This window comes from Chiloscyllium punctatum, chromosome 22, assembly GCF_047496795.1.
Source record: "Chiloscyllium punctatum isolate Juve2018m chromosome 22, sChiPun1.3, whole genome shotgun sequence".
In the NCBI taxonomy this organism is placed as follows: Eukaryota; Metazoa; Chordata; class Chondrichthyes; order Orectolobiformes; family Hemiscylliidae; genus Chiloscyllium; species Chiloscyllium punctatum.
In genome coordinates, this window is record NC_092760.1 from 59,171,400 (window position 1) to 59,191,582 (window position 20,183).

At 42.8% G+C, this 20,183-nt stretch overlaps 1 protein-coding gene across 1 annotated transcript; it reads right to left on the bottom strand.

Moving 5' to 3' along the window:
* Window positions 1–12,444: 12,444 nt before the first annotated feature.
* On the bottom strand, window positions 12,445–15,269 carry LOC140493682 (dispanin subfamily A member 2b-like). The gene is made up of 2 exons (XM_072592411.1): window positions 15,027–15,269; window positions 12,445–12,831 (listed from the first exon to the last, which is right to left on the bottom strand). Exons 1-2 carry the CDS (start codon window positions 15,228–15,230, stop codon window positions 12,649–12,651), a joined length of 387 nt encoding a protein of 128 aa, XP_072448512.1. The 5' UTR covers window positions 15,231–15,269; the 3' UTR covers window positions 12,445–12,648.
* Window positions 15,270–20,183: the final 4,914 nt, after the last annotated feature.

Sequence of the window (20,183 nt, forward strand, 5' to 3'; positions counted from 1 at the left end):
GGAGGGAAGGTCTTATGAGGAAAGGCTGAGGGGCTTGAGGATGTTTTTGTTAGAGAGAAGAAGGTTGAGAGGCGACTTAATAGAGACGTATAAGATAATCAGAGGGTTAGATAGGGTGGACAGGGAGAGCCTTTTTTCAAGTATGGTGACGGCGAGCATGAGGGGGCATAGCATTAAATTGAGGGATGATAGGTATAGGACCGATGTCAGAGGTAGTTTCTTTACTCAAAGATTAGTAAGGGTATGGGATGCTTTGCCTGCAACAGTAGTAGATTCACCAACTTTAAGTACATTTAAGTTGTCATATGGATGTACATGGAATAGTGTAGGTTAGATGGGCTTCAGATTGGTATGACAAGTCGGCGCAACATCGAGGGCCGAAAGGCCTGTACCATGCTGTAATGTTCTATGTTCTATGTTCTATCTACCTGTGACTTCACTTTCAAGGAGCTATGAACTTGCACTCCTAGGTCTCTTTGTTCAGCAACATTACCTAGGACCTTAACTTTAAGTATATAAGTCCTGCTAAGGTTTTCTCTCCCAAAATGCAGCACCTTGCATTTATCTGAATTAACCTTCATCTGCCACGTCTCAGCCCATTGGCCCATCTGATCAAGATCCCATTGTAATCTGAGATAACCTTCTTCGCTGTCCACTACACCTCCAATTTTGGTGTCATCTGCAAACTTACTAACTCTACCTCTTATGCTCACATCCAAATCATTTATATAAATGACGAAAAGTAATGGACCCAGCACCGATCCTTGTGGCACTCCACTGGTCACAGGCTGAAAAACAACCCTCCATCACCACCCTCTGTCTTCTACCTTTGAGCCAGTTCTGCATCCAAATGGCTAGTTCTCCCTGTATTCCTTGGGATCTAACCTTGCTAACCAGTCTCCCATGGGGAACCTTGTCAAACACCTTACTGAAGTCCATATAGATCACATCTACCGCTCTGCCCACATCAATCTTCTTTGTTACTTCTTCAAAAAACTCAATCAAGTTTGTGAGACATGATTTCCCACGCGCAATGTGGGATTATTCATGTTGATTATCCCTTCTCAGTCCTTGCCTTTCCAAATACATGTACATCCTGTCCCTCAGGATTCCCTCCAACAACTTGCCCACCACCGATGTCAGGCTCACTGGTCTAGAGTTCCCTGGCTTGTCCTTACCATCCTTCTTAAACAGTGGCACCACGTTAGCCAACCTCCAGTCTTCCGGCACCTCGCCTGTGATTATCGATGATGCAAATATCTCGGCAAGAGGCACAGCAATCACTTCTCTAGCTTCCCACAGAGTTCTAGGGTACACCTGATCAGGCCCTGAGGATTTATCCACCTTTATGTGTTTCAAGAGATCCAGCAGTTCCTCTTCTGTAATATTGACATTTTTCAAGATGTCACCGTCTATTTCCCTGCACTCTATATTTTCCATGTCCTTTTCCACAGTAAATACTGATGCAAAATACTCGTTTATTATCTCCCCTATTTTCAGTGGATCCACACAAAGGATCTTTAAGCGGCCCTATTCTCTCTCTAGTTACCCGTTTGTCCATAATGTATTTGTAAAAACCCTTTGAGTTCTTCTGAACTCTATGCGATTTGTGAGAGGAGAGATAATACATTAGCTGGACTGAAATATATATCAGGATGGATAAAGGGATTGCAGTTGAGATACTGAGTAAGAAATTTCCAGTGGCAAGAAATTATATTGTAAAAATTTCTGAGAAATGGGAAAGAAGAACTAAGGATTTATTGACTAAATGGCCAAAAGAAGTTATCTTTGATATACACTTGTGCAATGAGATGGAAGGATTACTTAAGAACTAGAAGCCAAAAGATAAATCAGGAGATGGAGATACTGAAACTTTTTAGGAAAGAGAGTGAGGAACTGAAGGAAGCTTATCAAGCACTCATGGTGACTAGGAAAGCTGCAAAAGAACAAGCTGAGCCGTTACTGGAAACAGAAAAGCAGGAATCAATACCCCTCCCCCTTACACCCAGATGTGGAGGAGTTGAATAGACCTCCTCCCTACTCAAATGAAGAGACTTGGAAGCAGTGTCCAGTAATAAAGGGAACAGTAGAAATAGAGGGACAAAGTTTGTGAGAAGATTTGTAGCTCGGGTGCTCGTTGTTGTGGTTCTGATCGTCGAGCTGGGAATTTGTGTTTCAGACGTTTCGTCCCCTGTCTAGGTGACATCCTCAGTGCTTGGGAGCCTCCTGTGAAGCGCTTCTGTGGTTAGAATGGGACAGAAATGCGGAAAACAAAAATGAACTGAGGGAAAGAAGAGAAAGAGAGAAACGTTATAGGCAGGAACAAATGGAAGCTCTACGGTGAAAGCAAAAGGAGCTGAAATGTGAGATTAGTGTGCTGCGTGGGCGAAGGAACAAAAAGCAGCTGAGGAATACTGGCAACATAGAAGGGGGGCTGGAGAGAGAAGAAGTGAAGGTGACACAGAGGAAGTGGAAAGGGATGAAGAGAGAGAAGGAAAGAAAAAGGTACCAATACCTAAAGAATGGGAGGAATTAGAAATAGCATTGGATTCAGAGACTGAGGGGAATTATTGAGAAGTAGCACACAGGTAAAGGGGAAAAGGGCCAACAGGGAAGGATGCTTCCGCTGCTTATAAAAGAGGGGAGAAACCTACAATACATTCCTTGGGGAACTAAGGACCTGGAAGGGCTAAAAAATGCACTGCCCACTTTACATGAGGGAGCAGGAGAATGGATCAGGGCTTTTGAAGATGAAACCATAGGGCGATTGCTGGCTATAGAAGACTTGAAGGCACTGCTGGTGAGGTTGGTAGGACTCCCGAAGGTAAAGGAAATAATGGTCTAAGCCCGTTTGAAAAATGCGGCAGACAATTCAATAATTGATGGGGTTAGGTTTGATCGAGTGAGACAGAATGTATGGCAGGCCTTAAGAGACTGTAATCCACTCAAAGTGGACCCCCAGGCTCTGAGAGAAGATCCACTGGGAGACAGTGAAAACCTGGCTGCCTACTTGGAGAAACGGTTAAAAAAGTGGAGGCAGGAAACAAAGCAAGACATAGAGACTAATCAGTTGCTGACCACAATGTTCCGAAATTCCATCATTGAGGCAACGCCCTCCCAAGTCAGGTCAAGACTGGAGGAGGTGGTGGGTCTGACATTATCAATGAGTCACCAGGAATTTAGAGATCATGTAGCTCATGTAGTTGAAAGGTTTCGAAAAGACAAAGAGAAACTGTCTGAAGGAGAGTTCAAAGCTGGAGGAGGTGCAAAGGAAGCTGGCGCAAATGCAGCTCAAAGAGCTTAAAAAGAAAGAAAAAGAGAAGGCTACAAAGGTGTTGCCAGTTAGAACCGACAATGTAATCAACACTGACATGAACCAAGTGCCGGTGCAAGGGGGGGCTCCTATCAGGTAGCCAGACAGGGGCCAGAAAGTTCCATGCCAGCAATGGAGGTTTTTAGAGAAGCTTTCCTGTAGGTGACGTATCCGGGGCAGGGCAGATTTCAACAACAGCTGACACAGAAATGGGGTCCCCAAGGACAGGGACGTAGGAAAGGGGGTCTAAGGTACATGATAAATAATCAGTCTCAAGATGGGCCAGAAATGATGTGCTGGGGATGCCATCAACCCCAGGCCACTTTAGGAGGAATTGCCCTTATTGGACCGGGCCCTCTCTGCCCTACAGCAGGCCTAGATGGCAGGAATCCCCAACGGCCACTTCCCAGACACCTACAGGCCCAGCAGGACCTGTTAACCCATATGTGATGCGCTAGGGATGCCCTGAGAACCTGGGTGTGAAGGAGCACTACCCTGTAGTAGCATGGGAGGCTGATCAAGAACCAGTAATACAAGTTCATATAGAAAGGCGACAGACACCGGTGATGATAGCTACATACACTTGTGTACAGCCGCAGTATGCCTCGCACTTTCCCATGTCAAGTAAATTTGTTAAAACTGTAGGGTTGTCAGGGAAATTACAGTTAACTCGATTTACAGTTCCAGTAAGATTAGAAATGGAAGGCAGGGAGATAGTTTTGCCAATATTAGTGTCTAAAGAGATGCCAATTAACTTGTTAGGTAGGGATGCTTCACTGCAGTTAGAAGTAAGATTGAAGTGCACACAGCAGGGCTTGGTTGTAGAAAATGCTAATATACAATTAGTGATGCAGGAAGTTAGAGATATTAATGTTTATTAGATAGGGGATATAGCAAGTGATATTCAAGACATTTGGGGCAGTGTAGAATCAAAGAGGCTTTAAGAAGAGTAATGGGATCCCATACAATACTGCCAGCAGATTGTAGAGTTGACAATTGCAATGATAAAGCCAACGGTACTAACTATCATTAAGTGTCAAGCACACAGAAAAAGCAGCAATATGGTGATAAGGGGTAATCAGGCAGTGGATGAAATGGCTAAGATAGCTTTGGGTTGTTCTTCATCTGTTATTGAGCCTCAGGTGCAGATAGATCCAGGTCCAGAACGATAGAGGACTTAATTGAAATACAGGGGAGGGCTACTCTGGCTGAGCAAACAGTATGGAAGCAGAGGGGTGCTAAGCAGAATCAAAAAGGTTTATGGACCACAGAGGAAGGAATATGGATAGCACCCACCCCATTGTTAACAATTCTTATTTCAGAGGCGCATGAAGCTGATCACTGTGCATAAGGGGAGGTGCTAAGGAAGATAAAGTGTGATGGTTTCTGGTCACCATATCTGCAGACCTCAGTGGATTGCAAGGTGTGTGCACAGTATAATATTAGGAAGGGGATAAAGACCCCTATAGGACACACACCATTGCCTGAAGGGCCATTTCAGTAGTTAGTCATTGACTACATGGACATTATCAAAAATGGTGAGAGGGAAAAGGTGAATGTTAGTGGTGGTTGATAGGTTTTAGCTGATGGGTAGAAGCTGTCCCTTCCAAAGATGCAGGAGCTGGGACAGTAGTGAAATTTCTGATGAATGAAGTTATCCCAAGATTTAGTATACCGTTGGAATACAATGGGTCTGCCTTCATTCAGAAAGTAGTTAAGTTGGTGCTGCAGATGCTGAGGTGTGTGCATCATCCCCAGTCACAGGGTATGGTGGAAAGGATTAATGGGACATTGAAAGCCAAACTAAACAAGGTTTGCGCAAGCACCAACCTTAATTGGGTCGATGCGCTGCTGCTGGTTCTAATGAGTTATCGTATGCAGACTAATCATATGACCAACCTAACACCGCATGAGATGCTCACAGGCAGACCTATGCCAGTGCCCTGGTGGAGAGGCCCCAATGAAGGGCCTAGCTTGGAGCAGTTAAGCTTAGAACTTAAGCAATATATGCAGCAGCTAACTATGACACATGAGACTATCCACCTGCAGGAAGCACAAAGAGAACCGACACCTGTCAACAAGGAAGGACCTATTAAGCCCGGGGATTGTGTGTACATGTGGGTCTTCTGAAGACGCTGGAATGAGCCAAGGAGAGAGGGACTTTTCGTAGTGACTAAGGCATCACCTACCACTATGCAAGTAGAAAAATGACACGTATGGTACCGCCTTAAACATTGGACTAAAGCTCTCCCACCAGCACAAACTAATTCTAACACTGAGGTAAATGGAGCTGAGGCTGAGGACCTTTGACACGGGCAGGCCACACAGGAGGTTAGTACCCCTCAGCAGGGTTCCGGACAAGGTACAGGTGAAGTTTTGGGGGATACTGGTCATTCCAGAAATGATAGTGATGGAGATGTGGAACATAGCTCTTCTCCTGGCAGTGGGGTGTGGGGGGGGGGGGGGGGGGGAAGACATGGGGGAAGCACCTGATACCCCCCTCTCTGATGCCAGGCCTGCACACTTAGACTTTGAAACCATTAACCTGGCAGATACTTGTGGTAGTGTGGTAAGAAAGGGGGGTTGCGCCCAATGCTGCCTGCTGACTGGAGTGGCAGCTGTGCCCACGTAATGCTCCTACACAAGGTTATAGACAACAGACAATAGGTGCAGCAGTAGGCCATTCTGCCCTTCAAGCCTGCACCACCATTCAATATGATCATGGCTGATCATCCTTAATCAGTATCCTGTTCCTGCCTTATCTCCATAACCCTTGATTCCACTATCCTTGAGAGCTATATCCAACTCTTTCTTAAATGAATCCAGAGACTGGGCCTCCACTGCCCTCTGGGGCAGAGCATTCCACACACCCACCACTCTCTGGGTGAAGAGGTTTCTCCTCATCTCTGTCCTAAATGGTCTACCCCGTATTTTTAACATGTGTCCTCTGGTTCGGCACTCACCCATCAGCGGAAACATGTTTCCTGCCTCCAGAGTGTCCAATCCTTTAATAATCTTATATGTCTCAATCAGATCCCCTCTCAGTCTTCTAAACTCAAGGGTATACAAGCCCAGTCGCTCCAGTCTTTCAGCATAAGGTAGTCCTGCCATTCCAGGAATTGACCTCGTGAACCTACGCTGCACTCCCTCAATAGCCAAAATGTCTTTCCTCAAATTTGGAGACCAGAACTGCACACAGTACTCCAGGTGTGGTCTCACCAGGGCCCTGTACATCTGCAGAAGAACCTCTTTGCTTCTATACTCAATCCCTCTTGTTATGAAGGCCAGAATGTTATTAGCCTTCTTCACTGTACCTGCATGCATATCTTCATTGACTGGTGTACAAGAACACCCAGATCGCTTTGTACTGCCACTTTACCTAAATTGATTCCATTTAGGTAGTAATCTGCCTTCCTGCTCTTGCCACAAAAGTGGATAACCATTCATTTATCCACATTGAACTGCATCTGCCATACATCTGACCACTCACCTAACCTGTCCAGGTCACCCTGTAATCTCCTAACATCCTCCTCACATTTCACCCTGTCACCCAGCTTAGTATCATCAGCAAATTTGCTAATGTTATTACTAATACCATCTTCTATATCATTAACATATATGGTAAAAAGTTGCGGTCCCAGCGGTACCCCACTGGTCACTGTCTGCCATTCCGAAATGGAGCCGTTTATCACTACTCTTTGTTTCCTATTAGCCAACCAATTTTCAATTCGAGTTAGTACTTTGCCCCCAATACCATGCACCCTAATTTTGCTCACTAACCTCCTATGTGGGACTTTATCAAAAGCTTTCTGAAAGTCCAGGTACACTGCATCTACTGGATCGCCCTCGTCCATCTTCAGAGTTACATCCGCAAAGAATTCCAGAAGATTAGTCAAGCATGATTTCCCCTTCATAAATCCATGCTGACTCTGACCTATCCAGTTACTACTATCCAGATGTGTTGTAATTTTATCCTTTATAATAGACTCCAGCATCTTTCCCAGCACTGACGTCAGACTAACTGGTCTATAATTTCCTGCTTTCTCTCTCCCACCTTTCTTAAAAAGTGGTACAACATTAGCCACCCTCCAATCCGCAGGAACTGATCCTGAATCTATCGAACTCTGGAAAATAATCACCAACGCATCCACGATTTCTCGAGCCACCTCCTTCAGTACCCTGGGATGTAGACCATCAGGCCCCGAGGACTTATCAACCTTCAGACCTAACAGTCTCTCCAACATCAAATATAAATTCCCTTAAGTTCAGGTTCTTGAGCACTGTTACCTCAGGGAGATTGCTTGTGTCTTCCCCAGTGAACACAGATCTGAAGTACCAATTCAATTCTTCTGCCATTTCTTTGTTCCCTGTAATAAATTCCCCTGCTTCTGTCTTCAAGGGCCCAATTTTAGTCTTAACCATTTTTTTGCCTTTCACATACCTAAAAAAGCTTTTATTATCCTCCTTTATATTTTTGGCCAGTTTACCTTCGTACCTTATTTTTCCTCTGCTTATTTCCTTCTTAGTAATCCTCTGTTGTTCTTTAAAAGCTTCCCAGTCCTCCGTTTTCCCAGTTATCTTTGCTATGTTATACTTTTTCTCTTTTAAATTTATATGTTTCTTAACTTCCCTCGTCAGCCACGGCCACCTATGCCCCCTCCTAGGATCTTTCTTCCTTTTTGGAATGAACTGATCCTGCATCTTCTGCATTATACACCGAAATATCCGCCATTGTTCCTCCACTGTCATCCCTGCTAAGGTATTGCACCATTGAACTTTGATCAGCTCCTCCCTCATAGCTCCACAGTTCCCTTTATTCAACAGAAATATTGTCACTTCCGATTGTACCCTCTCCCTCTCAAATTGCAGATTGAAGCTTATTGTATTATGGTCACTACTTCCCAATGGCTCCTTCACTTCGAGGTCCCTGATCAGTTCTGGTTCATTGCACAATACCAGATCCAGAATTGCCTTCGCCCTGGTAGGCTCCAGCACCAGCTGTTCTAAGGATCCATCTCGGAGGCACTCCACAAAGTCTCTTTCTTGAGGTCCAATACCATCCTGATTCTCCCAGTCTACCTGCAAGTTGAAATCCCCCATAACAACTGTAGTAACATCTTTGCAACAGGCCAATTTCAGCTCCTGATTTACATTCGACATCCAGACTACTGTTTGGGGGCCTGTAGATAACTTCCAAGAGGGTATTTTTACCCTGAGAGTTTCTCAGCTCTATCCATACTGACTCTACATCCCCTGAGTCTAGGTCCCCCCGCACAAGGGACTGAATATCATCCCTTGCCAACATGGCCACCCCACCCCCTCTGCCCGTCAGTCTGTCCTTATGATAGCATGTATAACCTTGAATATTCATTTCCCAGGCCCTGTCCACTTGAAGCCACGTCTCAGTTATCCCCACAATATCGTACCTGCCAATTTCCAAAAGAGCCTCAAGCTCATCCATCTTATTTCTAATGCTTCGTGCATTCATGTATAGTATTTTTAATTTGTTACTGCCCTCACCCTTCCCATCAACTCCTATTTCACTCAACCTGACAGCATGACCCCTTTTTGAGTTGTCAGATCATATTAGTAGAGCGGTGGAGCGATATAACAAGGTTGTTATATCGCCACTCGCGCAGCTTGACGTTACATCACAGTCAGCTTTGTGCTGTACTAAGTGACAGTATGTCCCTGATCCAACAATTCCGATTGATAGCATAGGACAGCCAAAAGGTATTCCTAATGCGTTTAAGGCCTGTAATGAGATTGCGGCAAGCTGAGAGGCTCTCATCCCAGTGATAGGGATTAACAAGAATACTGAATGGATTAATTACATTTATTATAACCAGCAGCGATTTATCAACTATATTGACAATGCCGTTGTGGCCTTGGGAGAACAATTGGATACTACTATCAAAATGACATGGCAAAACAGACAGGCCTTAAATTGGATACTGGCAGAAAAAGGCAGGGTTTGTGTGATGTTTGGGGAGCATTGCTGTACCTTTATACCTAGCCCTGGGAGATCTTTTACTAAAGCAATGGAAAAAAACTAAAGAATCTAAGATGAGAGCTAAAAGACAATGTGGAGTTTTGTCATCAGATTGGTTGAATAATATCTTAGGGTCTTGGGGAGTATGGTTTGTCAAGATTGGTCTTATTATAGGTGTGGTTTTACTTATGTTGCCTTTGTCTTTTGTTGTGCCTTGCCTTTTATTAAGTCTTTTTTAGTTTGCGTCACTGCACGGTAACTTGTGGTCATTTCAGCTACCCCAGAAGTGCTTTCTCATCTGACAAAGGCCCACCGCTCTACTATCATGATCTGACAACTGCCATGGTGCAAGGAATATGTCCACATCAGGACATCGATGATACTTCTGAAGAACGTGAGGATCCTAGATTGCGAGGGAGTTTGGGTCTTTTTCCTGTTCTAGTTATTGGAGGACAGCCTTTTGACCCAAGGGACCCCAGGAATGGAGGAAGAACGCTTTAAAACTCAGACTCCGAAAATTATTCAATGCCTGTTGGGACCTACACTATTTGTATTGGGCACCAGAGGATCTGAGCTTATTGTCTTCTTTCTCTAGGTGAGACCAGTAGGTCTCAAAGGGGGGATATGGAAAATAAAGAGCATGAAAGCATGGGAAGGGTGAAAGCATGAAGACTACTAGTGAACTGTTACAAGGGGTCTGTGGAATGCTACACTAGTGAAAAGGTCACTGTGGCAGAATGGGATACGAATAGTGGAATGCTCTTACACCAATTAGCGTATAAGGTTGCAGCTGAAAGGTCACTATGGCAGGCTGAGATAACAACAGTTAGTAAAGTCAGCCTCACCTGCTAAATATCATCATGGCAGGTTAGGACAGGTCATGACAATAAATATTTAGGACTTGACAATAAATATCTAATTAATAGTTAGTAGTCAGCCTACTTGAGACCCCTGACAGTAAAATATCTAATCATGACATTAGAATAATATTAAGTAGGGTCTGGGATGGAATCTCTATTGTTGCAGAGATGACAGTAACGCATCTACTCATGACATTAGAACAATATTAAGTAGAATGTAGGAAAAACCATAGTGGCAGAAGTAGAAAGATAATGGGAACTGATAAAATTGGTTTATTGTATAGCTGGAGTGAGGTTAACACAGTTGGACATGCTGATAAGCTAACAAAAACATAATAAAAGAAGGTAAAAAGAGTCACAGACCCTGAGGTTCGGGGACATCCAAGAATTTACTTTCTGAGTGTCATGGTTTATTGTTTGCAAATAAAAGACCTACTCCTTGAAGAACTCCCTGCCTCTGGTGATTCTCTACATTTTCTCTACAGCACAGGTCAACCTGAAGCCAAAAAAGAAAAAATTGCAATTGAAGATGCCCAAAGACAAATCCACAGGTCAATAATTGACAATAAAAGACCTTTACCTGGATCCCAAAAACTAAAGTAACATGGAAACAACACTAACAATAAAGTAGAACAAGCAAGGGAAACAATTGTATTTTGCTGACATGTTGCTGACAGCAACATGCCATATGAATAAAGTGAGTGGGTGAGCTACAACAAAGTTTGAAATCTTCCAGATATAATCAGAAGCAGCAGCTCAATGTACTCTGGAAGTCATCAATCCAGTAGAGATCTTGAATCTAGCAAGACAAGTGCCATTCTCAAATGAGGGAAACTACTATGCAAAGACATACCTTGTTACTTTTTCTACATTTGACTGAGGACTGAAATGGGAAAAGAATTGTTTTAAAGCCAAGGATTTGGAGAGGATTGCTGTACTTTTGAAAAGCAGTTTACCAACACTAATTGTCAATGCTGTTTACAATGTTGCTTGGGGAAACAGAGAGAGTGGGTTACTGCAGACAGGCTGGAGCTGAGATATTTACAAAGGGGAGTGAGTGATGAAGCTGGTGGATGGGAAGCCAATCAAGAGGCTGCCTTATCATGGATGGGTTTGATCTCCTAAACCATTGTTGGAGTTGCAATCAAGAAAAGAACATTTTATCATACTCCTGATTTGTACCTGGCAGATGATGAGCAGGTATAGGGAATTGGGAGATATTACTGACATCAGCATTCTTGATGTCTGACCATATTTCATAGCACATCATTTATGTAGCTGTCCGGTTCAGTTTCTAGTCGGTAGTAAGCCTATCAGGTTGAGAATGGGGGGAGGGATGGAGGGAATTCAGCAACAGTCATGCCATTGAACATAAAAGGGAAATTGATAGAATCTGTCTTGTTCAAGATGGTCATTACCTGACATTTGTGTGGCACCTATTTACTTGCCACCTATGAGCCAAAGTCTGGACATTTTCCAGGTCTTTATGCAAATAAACTTGAACAACTTGAGTATTAGAGAAGTCATGAATGTTATGCAGCCATCAGCAAATATCTCCACTTCTGACTTAATGATGGAGCAATGGTCATTGAAGAAGATACTGAAGATGGTTGGGCTGAAGACAACTAATCTGAAGACCTCCTGCAGATATGACATAGGACTAAGATATTTCTTGCTTCCAATAATCATAACTAACTTCTTTTGTGCTAGGATATATCCTGAAACAATAGAGAGTTTTCAACCTCCTTTATTCCCAATGACTTCAAGTTTGCTAGGGCTATTTTGGCCTTAGTGAAACATGTGTGCAACATATCAGGAATGAACCAGCTGACCCATCCAGATTGTGTCAAGGATTCCTGATCATTTCATCTCTTGACTGTGAGATTCCATAGCTTGCTGGAGTCCTGTAACCTCAAAGGAGAGAAATGTCTCTAATCCACCTATATCCACCTAGTTGGTTTATTGAGCAGACCAATTCAGAGTGTTAACATCTTACTCACAGAACATATCAAGGCAACTCTGGTGTGCAAATTGGAGCATCTGGATGGTGTAGACCTTCAACTCCTGAGACTTTAATATTTTATAAATCAAGTTTCATAATTACAGAAATTATTGTCACCCTCAACAAAATACCTTAGCGTTGGGAATTCATTGCTGTTCAAGGTTTAATCAACTATTATTCTGTTTGATGCTATGTGGTTGCAACTACAAGTTTTGTTTCTTTGCTGTCTTATGGTTGGACACTGAAAACTTGTCATTAAAAACCAAGAATGCCCAACTTTTATAAATTGCTTTATTAATACAATCATGACCACATTTTGGCCAAATTTTACATGAATAAATCTGAATTGCTGTCAGGTGATTGCATCAAAGGATGTTAGCATTAGATAAACATTACAGAAAGAAAGCAGTTCAGAGTACAGGTAATGTGGAAAACTTTTCTATCAAAAACAGCTTCTGTCACCGGAAATGCCACCATCACTTCAATTCCAAATATCAGAATGTTTCACTTTTCGCGCTGCATGAAATGTGCCAGAAACAAGCAGCGCGAAGCAAATTATGAAAAGAAGAGAGCTCAGTACTGTCGTTACAATATTGAGTTTTCGGGCTGTTGATGCATAATGCTGAGCTCCTTCCACGTCTCCCACAACTTTCCGATCTCTGGACTAAAAAGAAAACAAGTGTAAATTTATAGAACAGGGTATGGAAATCAAATCCTAGTTCTGAAGAAGTCTTTTAGATTTGAAATTTCAACTCTGTTTCTCTCACCGCAGTTGTGGAGTTTATACTGCACTCTGCAGCTCCTGTGGTTATTGTTGAAAATCTCAATTCTATCTGAATATAATACTTTAATTTGGAAAATATATAATCTCTACAACATAACCTATTCATGTTCGCACTGTCTTTTCCCATTTATGTTTTTAATTGGAAAACTGCAAGTCCGTTGCACACTAATTTTCGACAATACCGTTATGTTTTGTTGCACACAACGCAAAGCCCATTCTATACAAGTCTAGGAAATGCTCCCTGAATTTCTTCCAATGCATTTCTATCCTTCTTTAAATAAGTTAACCAATGCTGTATATAGTACATCGGATATGGTATCACCAATGAAGTATAACATCCTTATTTTTTGTATTTAATTACCAATCTAATAAATGCTCGCATTCTGTTAGATTTTCTAATTAGTCGCTTTACCAGCACATGAACCTTTTTATTATTTAATGCATTAGGACACCCAGGTCTCTTTGCAACTCTAATCCTTGCAATCTTTGGAGGAGAAAACGTACTTTTTTTATTTTTCCTCACAAAATGGACAATGTCTTCCAAATTATACTCCATTGGCCTGAACTCCATCCAGTCAGTTATAGTCAGAGAGATATTCAGCACGGCATCAGACCCTTCGCTCCAACTTGTCCATGCCGACCAGATATCCTAAATTAATTCAGTATTTGGCCCATAATCCTCTAAATCCTTCCTATTCATAAACCCATCCAGATGCCTTTGCTGTTATAGTTGTACCAACCTCCACCACTTCCTCTGGCACCTCATTCTATACACACCCCACACTTTGCATGAAAAAGTTGCCCCTTAGGTCCCTTTTAAAAGTTTTCCCTCGCACCTTAAACCTATGCCTTCTAGTTCTGGTCTCCCACACCCTGGCAAAAGACTTTATCTATTTACCTTATCCATTCCCCTCATGCTTTCATAAACTTCTATAAGGTCACCCCTCAGCCTTTCTGTTCCAGGGAGAATAGTCCCAGCCTATTCAGCCTCTCCCTATAGCTCAAACCCTCCAACCCTGGCAACATCCTTGTAAATCTTTTCTGAACCTTTTCAAGTTTCACAGCATCCTTTCTATGGGGGGGGGGGGGGGGGGAAGAGACCAGAATTGCACACAATATTCCAAAAGTTACCTAATTAATATCCTGCACAGTCACAACATGATTTCCCAACTCCTATACTCAATGCACTGACCAATAAAGGAAAGCATACCAAACGTCTTCTTCACTATCCTATCTACCTGCGACTCTACTTTCAAGGACCTATCTATATTTTTACGCAGCTTGCTTGTCGCTCCGTACCATCCTAGGACTTGCACCCAACCCCATGGGACACTGACTGAGGGAGCAGTGCTTGCCAGTCCTATCATCCAGGGAGCTATAAAAGATCCAATGAAATGATTGGAAATAATGCAGTGGGTTCTGCTTATGCCCACTTGAGCATTAAATCCTCGGTCAAACACCGACAAGGATTAGTCATTTATTTCCATGCTCTCTCTGGAATTCCGCTGCCAAAATTCCTGCAAACATCGACATCGAATACACTTGACTATTCAGTCTTGAGTTGTGAGTATTTTGGGGATATCTACAGTTAAGTCAATGGCACTGACATTTGAAGAGAGGTCAGCCTTTTTGAAATATCTTCCGAATGATGTCTCTCAGTTGTCCGGAGGCCGATGTCCATTGTTCCCATAAAAAAGGAATTCAGCTTAGCACAAAATGATCTAAAACTGTTCAAAACTGTTATCGTTGTGAACCAAGAGCGCTTATCTGCTAAACCAAATACAGCACTTCAAAACGCAGGGACAAAATAGAGCGAGGAGGTCATTGGAGATTCCTTAGAAAGAATTTCAAAGCGGTACTTGGTGATTATTCTACTGGTGCAGAACTTACAGATTTCAGAGACCTCTTTGTTACTGCATTCTGGCTCTGTCAATTGCATTAGTTCCTGTCACAGCAAGTTTGATGACAGGCAGCATCGCCAGTCCCTATCACATTCCCCAGTAACTCGGGCTACTCCCAGGGTCTCAGTCTCCCCTCTCCCCCCCCGGGTGTCCGCCCTTGAAGTCCGCACTCACTTTGACCGAGAAGACCATCGCCACGAAGCCCAGGCAGCAGAAGTTCATGAAGGCGAAGTTGAAGATGGACCAGAGGAAGTGGTCCCGGACCGAGGTCACATTCGGGGCCACGTTAACGACGGTGGTGGTCACCATCTGGGCATTCGGTCCCTGGTTCGGGTAATTGTTTAAATTCAGGGGAACTTGCTCGGTTCTACAATCCATCCTGGTCGCGGTCAAGGAGAACACAGACTGAACGTGAACTGCTCTGGAGTGAGGATTTAAATTAAATACTCGCCAATCAGCTGCTTTCCTTCTGTGAACGTCAACACCCCCCAGTTCATTTCTCTGATAATTTAATTTTAATTTTAATCTTGTTAGACCTTGTCAATTGCTCGAACAGTTGGGTCTTTCTGCAAGTTTTGGTTTTTGCACGATTATAGGATAAGTATATTATTCCTTCCAGATGGTGTATTTGTAGTTTGTCTTGTCCTTTAAGCTAACATTGTCAATCCCATATTGATACAGTGAGCTGGAGTTTCCCCGAATTCCAAGAGGGAAATGACAGTAACTTTCTCTAGTATGAGAGTCTGACAGAAATAGTATCAAGGAAGCCAAGGAAGTGAAAGTCAATGGGGATGAAGGAGATAACTCTAGTTTGGGCGGTACAGTGGCTCAATGGTTAGTACTACTACCTCACAGTGCCAGAGACCCAGGTTTGATTCCAGGCTCGGGTGACTGTGTGAAGTTTGCACATTCTCCCCGTGTCTGCGTGGGTTTCCTCCCACAATCCAAAAATGTGCAGTTAGGTGAATTGGCCATGCTAAATTGCCCATAGTGTTCGGGGATGTGTTGGGGATGAGGTGCATTATTTGGGATAAATGTAAAGTAATAGGGTAGAGGTATGGGTCTGGGTAGGATACACTTCGGAGGGTCGGTATAGACGTTTTGGGCCAAAGGGCCTGTTTCCACACTGTGGGGATTCTATGATAACATGGGAGAAAGAGAAGCAGGAGTACACTAATTGTTTTTATCATTCAATTCGATCATTACTGAACATGGGGTTCGATTCCATTTTCAAACCCTATATCCCTATAGGGATCCCTATATCCTTGATCCCTGAAAGACCATAAACTACAAGATTTTCCATCCCAGGCTGAAAAATGTTCATTGATAGAGCCTCTGAGGCATTGAAACCCACTCTCACCCCGATCAACCTCCTAGGAGTTACCATTGTACCACTGACCAGAAACTGTACTCACTCTCTAAATACAGTAACTATAAAAATGGGTCAGAGGAGTCTTGCAGCAAGCAACTCATGTCCTGACTCCCAAAAGCCTGTCCACCACCTACAAGGTGCAAGTCAGGAGTGTGATGGAAAACTCACCACTTCCCTGGGTGGATGCAACAGCAACAACACTCAGGATGCTGTCACACCACCCAGGACAAAGCAGCCCACTTAACTGGCAACACGTGCACAAACATCCACTCTATCCACCACTGACAGTCAGTAGCAGTCTGCAGTGCAAATTGAATAATTACATCCACAACTTTGTAGTTGGAAATGTATTCAAAATATTGATTCATTATATGGGTTATGAACTCAAATTGCCAATGTTTCTGTTGTTTTCCAATTTTATGTTGAAGGAACATACAATTTCAAGCAATTCCATTTACGTCATTAACTCTTTATTTACAGCATTATTCTGCACTTTCTATTATTACCTGAAAAATATTTCAGTTCCTTTCCATGTTTACAGAGAAGAGAAGGACTAAAATACTCAGCACACCCCAATTCATCAATTTGGATGGAAGTCACCAATGCGTACAAGAACTGATGACTGGTAATATTAGGGAACTTTGATTTCCCAAATATCAAATGGGATACCTTTAGAAGAATGGGTAATGAACAGAAGGGATCTTTAAGATATGTTCAGAACTTCCTCGACTACCTGTTAAGTTGAATGAGCATGGAGGAATTAAAGGTTTTGATGAGATTAAGTGGGCCAAGTGGACAAGACAGTTGTGCAACAAGTAAGAACTATCATTGCCTCATAAAGAGTAGATTAAAATGGAATAATTTAAAGGAAAACCCCTTAATTGGAGGAGGTCTAATTTCAAGGGGAATGAGAGAAGGTCTAACAATGATAACAGATTAACAGATAAAGGTGTGACAGAACACTGGCTGATCTTTGAACCATTTTTGGTCCAGGCTAGGTCTTTTCCATCAAAAGCCACAGCTCTATGGATCATGACTGAGCTCGACATAATAATGATGTCTTTCCTCTTTAAACAAGTGACAGATAACTCTGATCAGAATGTTATGAATGAATTTGCCCAGGTGTCCTGTAATGCCGAGGTGGTCAAATCAGTGCAAGCATGAGCTGGTACCAATTCCTCATCAACTTATTCCTCACTAGATGATTATAAACCCTATCTCTTATAAGCTTTTCCAACACTTTACCCACAACCGAATTAAGACTCACTGGTCTGTAATTACCAGGGTTGCCTCTACTCCCCCTATTGAACAAGGGAATAACATTTGTTATCCTTCAGTCTTCTGTGGACAATATAAAGATCAAATCCAAAAGCTCTACAATCTCCTCCCTGGCTTCTCAGAGAATCCTAAGATAAATCTCATTTGGCCCAGGGGACTTATCTATTTTGACACTTTCCAGAATTGTTAACTCTTCCTCCTTGTGGATGTCAATTCTGTCTAGTCTAGTAGCCTGTATTTCAGTATTCTTCTTGACAACATTGTCTTTTTCCAATGTGAATACTGATGAAAAATATTCATTTAGCGCTTCCCCTATCTCCTCGGACTCCACGCACAACTTCCCACTATTATCCTTGATTGGCCCTAATCTTTCTCCAGTCATTCTTTGATTCCTGATATACCTATAGAAAGCTTTAGGGTTTTCTTTGATCCTACCTGACAACAACTTCTAATGCCCCCTATTGGCTCTTTTTAGATCTCCCTTTTGGTCATTCCTGGCTAACTTGTAACTCTCAAGTGCCCTAACTGAGCCTTTACGTTTCATCCTAACATAACCCGCCTTCTTCCTCTAGACAAGAGATTCAACTTCTTTAGTAAATCACGGCCTCCTCACTTGACCACTTCCTTTCTGCCTGACAGGTACATATTTATCAGGGACACACAGTAACTGTTTCTTGAATAAGCTCCACATTTCAAGTGTGCCTGTATTCCTTCTGTATTCCTTCCTGTATTCCTTCCCCATCCTATATATCCTAAATCTTGCCTAATCGCATAATTGCCTTTCTCCCAGCAATGACTCTTGCCCTGCATTCTATACCTATCCATCTCCATCGCTAAAGTAGACATGATTGAATTAAAGTCACTATCACCAAAGCGCCACCTAACTCCAAATCTAACACCTGGCCAGTTCATTACCTCGTACCAAATCCAATGTGGCCTCGCCTCTTGTTAGCTTATCAACATACTCTGTCAGGAAATCATCCTGTTGCATTGGACAAAAACTGACCCATCTAAAGTACTCAAACTACAGTATTTCCAGTCCATATTTGCAAAGTTATAAATCTCTCTGACTCTGTGACCCACAACAGAATAGTTGCACAAAGATCATATCTACTTTTACAGTGGCAAGTTCTAGATATGTGTGTAATGATCAGAGAAATGGTGATACAGAGTTTGTCACTATTGTGATCAAACTGCTCCTTGAACAAGTTATGCTGCCCTTGTTTTTCTTTTCAGAGAGGTTGTTAAAGCAATGATTCTGAAAGGTTTGGCTTGAATGGGCTTTAGGGCCAATTTAATGATAGCTAACAGATAAAGTTAGCTCAGGAAAAAGCCTTTCAAGTTTAAAAAAAGACACTTGTACAATGAAGGGGGAGTGGCCAGTTCTCCCAGTTCAGCTTTACCCTGGTTTGGTCTGGCTGTTCACTGAAAGCAGGCAATGAGTTTTGAGGCTGCTGGTCCAAGAAACAGCTCCATGGAAAAAGGTGTTCCATTCTGAATTGGTCTGCCAGCTCTCTCTCTCTCTCTCTCTCTCTCCTGTAAGACTCTGTGTTTAATTTTACATTTTTTGCCAAGGGGTGCTTATGAGGATTGTTGCAAGAATTTCAAACAGCACCAAGAGGTTGGGATAGTGTGTTGGGCTTTTGGATAGGTTAAGTTATTCTGTATTTAGTTCTCTTTTGTTTGTTTTCATTCAGTAATCTTGCAAATAAATGCTGTTTTGTTTAAAACTAAGTGTTTGGGCCAGCTGCATCACTCCTGGAATATCCACTTAACATCTGTTTAAAACAAGGAGCAAAGTTAGGGTCCAGGTTACTTTCATGAAATGTCTTGAGGGGGTCTGGCCTGGTCCATAACACGATCAAAACAATACCACAAATCCCCCATTTTACATTTCTTTGGCTAAGAGTGAATGTGTTGAGTTTTTTTGGAGGGTTTCTCACAGCAAACTCGAGCAAGATTTCTCACCATATCCTCCAAAAACTGCCTCGTTAACTACTTACCCATCCCTACGGCACCTTTCTCATCCAATTCCAACTCCATCTTGTCCGCTCCCAGACCAAGTCACCATTCAGCAGATATCCTGGAATTAACTGGCATCCCATGCACCATGTCGTCTTCAAAAGGCTGTTGTGCACCTGAAAAAGAACACTCAGACTGCAGTGCCCTGCACGACTCTTGACATTTGCCTGGGTTATGGAAAATGGGGGATATTGGTCCCCTGGTCTGCAGCAGGGACCTGGCGCTTACTCAGGACACTTCCCCACCTCATCAAAGTAACAGCTGTGACAGTCACTTTCATTTCCTTTTGACCTGTCCCGCTCGCTCATTCCAGAAGGAATACAGCCTTCCAATAGGGCAGGAAGATTTCAGGTGGGTGGTGGTTTGCCCAATATCCAACTCCTCCTCACCCCTTATGTTGACAGCATCCTGACTGCTCTGAGCAGGTGGCTGTTTCCAATCCCTGAGACCTGTATCAGAGCAAGTATTTGATTACTGTACCAAACCCCCTAAGTGAAGGAACTTGACTGAGGAGTCAGATGTATAGTTATCCAGGCCATAAACTAGCATAGTTCTGTTTAACTTTTTCTGGTAACTACCCAGGTAGAAGAATAGAACAGCCTAAAATCTCTGATTTTTAACACAAAGGGTGACATGGTGGCTCAGAGGTTAGCACTGCT